The 5,182-nt window shown below is 44.7% G+C and overlaps 1 protein-coding gene across 1 annotated transcript in view; it reads right to left on the reverse strand.

Moving 5' to 3' along the window:
- The window catches only part of Znf892 (zinc finger protein 892), a 9,019-nt gene extending 4,292 nt beyond the window's left edge, over window positions 1–4,727 (reverse strand). Inside the window, exon 1 of the mRNA XM_051144916.1 lies at window positions 4,661–4,727. Within this exon, the coding sequence (XP_051000873.1) occupies window positions 4,661–4,727 (67 nt within the window). The remainder of the gene's footprint in view (window positions 1–4,660) is intronic.
- Between the last annotated feature and the right edge of the window lie 455 nt (window positions 4,728–5,182).

Here is a 5,182-nt window from a genome sequence, read left to right on the forward strand (position 1 = left end):
GACAGAGAGGTTCTTGGGAAAGGAAGCAGTCTGAGACCAGAAGAGGATTCTGGGAAGGAGATAAGAGAGGAAGAGGAGAAGGAAGGAAGCCACCACCATGGGTGAGGTGGAGAAGAAGCACAGGCCAGCATGGATGATTTGGCCCAGATGAAGAATATTAGCAAGTATTTGGGATTATGGATGGGAGGTAGCTCCATAGAAATTATTAAATGAAGGTGGCATGGGATAGGGGCAGGGAGATACGGAAGGTAGTTTAGGGGATTAATATCTGCTCTGCCCTAGGTGAAGCAAGACTATTTTAAAATATAACAGGTGTCTGTGTTTTTATTGATTAATAGCAGGTTAGAAAATACCACTGTAGTAATTACAGCCTAATAATAAACAGTTAATAGTCCATATTTCTAAATTAACTACAACACTCCAGCACATATATACCAACACAGAACAGACTTGATCATGTATACCATCACAGAACAGACTTGAACACACACATACCAATACAAAACAGACGAATACAGACACTACTTAGTATCCAGCCATGTCACAAAATGGTATAAATTGCATGCCATACTCAGCAAAGTGCCTAGAATTTTAAAGGACATACAGGTAGAAAGATAGCAAAAGCACACGGGTGTCCAGCAAATGGAAATGAAGAACTGAAGATCTCAGTATCTGTAGAGAAGACATGGCTAGTGGAGGATACTGAGACACGCCTGTCTTCAGTTAAGGAGTCAAGAGAAATCAAAAAGTTTGAGCATGTAGACTAGGAAGATCTTGTAAGAGTTAGAGAAATGTAGTTGGAAGAGTGAGCAACTCACTGAAGAACCCAGGAAAACAATGCGTCTTCATTTACACAAGGATAGGACCAAAGAAATAGAATTTGCTGGCCATCTATTGCAACAATTCATTTTGACAGAAGAAACATGACATCATTTTTAAAAATCCATGAAATCATTAAAAATGCCATAGTTAATCAATAGCATTCATTGACTTAGCATAAAGGGAGATGGTATTCTAATTTTCTTGAACTATTCTATTTGAGCCTCACCACAATGACTTAAGAGCTATAGTTTTATAGCTGGGAAACGTGACTCACAAAAGAAGGCAGCCCACTTTTCGGAGGTCACAGAAATGCTAAGTAGCTAAGACCAGTTTTGAACCTAGAAGGCTGGTTTCAAATCTATACCCTGAACCACTCTGCCATGCTACTTCCGCTTACAGAGAGAAAACTCGGAAATCAACCACACTCAGTGGACTATGATGGAAAAAGGAAAACGTTATGCTGTACATATAAAATAGCATGGAAGAAAAGACAGTCAAGCAATACACAGGAGACAGCAGACTCTGTGCTCACTGGTAGCTCTAGGGAAGCCGGGAGTGTTAAACACACAGGGTTGTCTCTTCAAAGGGAGAGGTGTATGGCCTGTCCCCCAAGCTCCACCCCTGCCCCAGAAGGTGGTGGGGGGGTTTAGGGGGGGTGAGGGGGGGAGGGGGAAGAGATGGTTAACAGCCTGGTGGCCTCTGCACTGTCCATGTGTTCAAGACCATATCAGAGCTTCTAGACCCTTCTCATGAGCTTGCTTTTCTCAGTCAATCTACAAAACCCATTTTTACAGAAGATGTTGCAAGTATTTGACAAAGAGTTTTAATGGAGTCATGCCTTACGCTTGATTGTACACACAGGGGTGAGTTAATTGTCACCAAGAATTTTTTTTCACCAAATTGTGTTGCGCTTAAATATCCCTAAAATAAATATACTCAGGGTCAGAATCTCGAAGTTTGAGATAAACCAGGTACTGAATTGTGTTGAACCCTGCTGCCTTCTTATCTCTCATGGACAGACACTCTGCTGGCCGCGGTGTTTGCAGAGACCCCTCGCAAAGCAAGTTACTAGAAACATTAAGATATCCATCGCTTTCGTATTGTTTGATTTAAAAGGGTACAATATATTTGTCCATTCCAATCCAATTCTGGCGTTATATCAAATCATCTCCACAGGGCTAGAGGGCGGCACAGGAGACCCGGGTCTCCACGTGGGCATTTCCATGGGTAGAGGCAACATGGATGGGCACCTCCACAGGCACTTACACAACCATCTATCTCAGTTACATCCCCACTGTCCCCAAGAGTCACTCACCTGGACCGGCTGCTTTTGAGACATCCTTCTGTAGTTCTTCCCTATGCTCCAACTGAGAGACCACCTCAGGCTTGGCAATTGGAAGCCCTGTTCACACAGAAAGAAAAGGAGTCTGGTACCGAGCGTGCTCATGGCTCCCTGGTCTTAAGGGAAGATTTGTGTGAGGTAGGGTAGGGGTGGTGGTGGGGGGGGAGGAGAGTAGAAAGGGAGAGGGAGGAGGGGTCAGCTCTGGATTTCTTCAACAGTCCTTAGAAGAGGATAGAAAAGTGGATGTGGGGTTTATCCCAGTTAGAGTCACTATTGCTGTGATGAAACACCATGACCAAAGCAACTTGGGGAGGAAGGAGTTTGTTTTATTTTATTTTTCCCAAGACAGGGCTTTTCTGTGTAGCCCTGGATGTCCTGGAACTCACTCTGTAGGCCAGGCTGGCCTCAAACTCAGAGATCCACCTGTTTCTGCCTCCCCAAAATCTGGGCTGAAAGCTATACTACACCAGCAGCAGCAGCAGCAGTTGAAAGGGTTTATTTGACATACACTTCCACACTGAAGAAATCAGGACAAGAACACAAACAGGGCTTGAACCTGGAGGCAGAAGCTAATGCAGAGACCATGGAGGAGTGCTGCTTTCTGGTTTATTCCCCATGGCTTTGCTCAGTCTGCTTTCTTGTAGAACCCAGGACCACCAGGCCAGGGATGGCATCACCCACAATGGGCTGGGCCCTCCTCTCAGAGTGGCTCAGTGGTTAAGAGCACACACTGCTCTACCTGAGGACCTGAGTTTGAGTCCCAGCACCCATCACGAGGCTTACAACTGCCTGTAACGCCAGCTCCAGGGTGATCTGACACCTCAGACCTTCACAGGCACTTGCATTCATGTGCATTTTTTCAGTTGAGGTTCCTTCCTTTCAGATAACTCCAGCTTGTGTTGAGTTTACATAAAATTAGCCAGCAGGGTTTTTTTTTATTTTGTTTTTTGTTTTTGAGTTCAGAACCATGAAGTCACTTGTTTTTACCTCAATATAAAAATGAGATCTAGAGCCGGGCGTGGTGGCGCACGTCTTTAATCCCAGCACTTGGGAGGCAGAGGCAGGTGGATCTCCATGAGTTTGAGGCCAGCCTGGACTACAGAGGGAGTTCCAGGATAGCCAGAGCTGTTATACAGAGAAACTCAGTCTCGAAAAACCAAACAAACAAACAAACAAACAAACAAACAACAAAAAAAGAGAGATCTATTTTCTTAAGAACTGTCTTTACTAGAATTCTGCCTTGATATCCTTAACTAAGGAATGCAGAGGTGTTTCAAGCCCATTCCTAATTCTAAGAGCGGTCAAACCAGCCAGAAACAAAAAGCAGGAACTTTGTCGGGCCTGACAAAGATTAAGAATCTTTGGAACTAAGAGCCTCAGAGCTCCAAGGACCCCAGAAAGCGAGGCACCAGCCAGGCTAACTCCCAGGGAGAGGGCCACCATCCTTACCCAGCAAAACCAGATTCCTGTGCTTCTTAGGCCACTGGGGGAGAGCCTCAGCCATTATTCAGATCAGCAACTCCTGAAAAGCCAAGTACACCAGCGCTTACCAGTGGCCTGCCACTGGAGACCTCTCAGAAAGAACCAACCTGACAGGATGACGGGAAGAGGAGACAAAACGACTGACGTCCCTTTCACCACTAAGGTCCGTCAGCTGGTTGTGCTCTACAGACTTGTACTTTGTCATTTCTCATCACAACTCATGCCACCTGCAGGCAGCGCCTGAAAATGCAGAACCTGAAGGCGACAAGTTTCTAGTTTATATATTATTGAATTATAGAACTGCAGAATTGCTTACGATCAATTCAAGGGAAAGGACAAAAGTATCACAATTTCTTTGGCATATGGTTCTTTAAAACACAGGGGTGGGGAGCCCTGGGGAGGTGGCTCAGTGGGTAAGAGCACAGGCTGCTCCTCAGAGGTCCTGAGTTCAATTTCCAGCAACCACATGGTGGCTCACAACCATCTATAACGTGATCTGATGCCCTCTTCTGGCCTGCAGGTGTACATGCAGGCAAAGCACTGTATACATAATAAGTAAATAAATAAATAAATCTTTAAAACAAAGAGGTTTGGGCTGGAGAGATGGCTCAGAGGTTAAGAGCACTAGATTCTCTTTTATAGCCATATACAGTGAAATGAAACTTGGTGCCCTCTTCTGGCACACAGAATGCATGCATGCTTGCAGAAGACTGTATACATAATAAATAAATCTTAAAACAAAACAAAACAAAACAAAACAAAAAACAAACCAAAACAACAGCAAAAACCACAGGGAGTTCACAAAAGAGAAAGCGGCCTTTCTCTTTAGTTTTCATTTCCAGTCCATCGTATGTTAAAAATCAACACGTTTGCCGCATGTGCCACAGAATGTGGATTTATTCAAACTCAAATTATCATGAAGTTCCCCCAAATGCTCTCGTCATTCTTCACAAAGCACTGATGACCAGGCCCGGGCTCCCCATCGACTCTTCTTTCTACATTCATTCTTCTCACCTCTCCATGGGTGGCTGCCGCTTAGCTGTTGGAAATGTGTCCTGTTGCCTTTTGCTTCTGGACCCATGCTGCTTCCTATTCCTGAGTGCTGTCTCCCTGCTCCATCCTTTCTGTTATTGGACTGCTCCCCACACTTCAGATCTCACTTAGGCTTCCTCCTCAGAGAGCCCTGACATGAATACAAAGGGCTTTAAGATTAATGTCTGACGGTCTCATTGCTTTCTTTTTTTAAATTTATTTTTATTTTATGTATGAGTATTTTGATAGCATGTAGGTATGTGCACCACATATATGCCTGGTGCCTGAGGCAGCCAGAAAAGGATGTCAGCTCTGGAACTGGAGTTACGGACAAAGATGTAGGCTGCCATATGGATGCTGGGACCCAAATCCAGGTTCTCTGCAAGAATAGCAAGTACTGCTGACTACTAAGCCTCTCTTTCTCTCCAGACCTCTGAACTCAGCAACTATCTGCCTGGGGTGATATTTCCCAGCAGCTGGGTATGATATGGGCAAGCTGTGCCA

Source organism: Acomys russatus, chromosome 4 (assembly GCF_903995435.1).
Source record: "Acomys russatus chromosome 4, mAcoRus1.1, whole genome shotgun sequence".
NCBI lineage: Eukaryota > Metazoa > Chordata > Mammalia > Rodentia > Muridae > Acomys > Acomys russatus.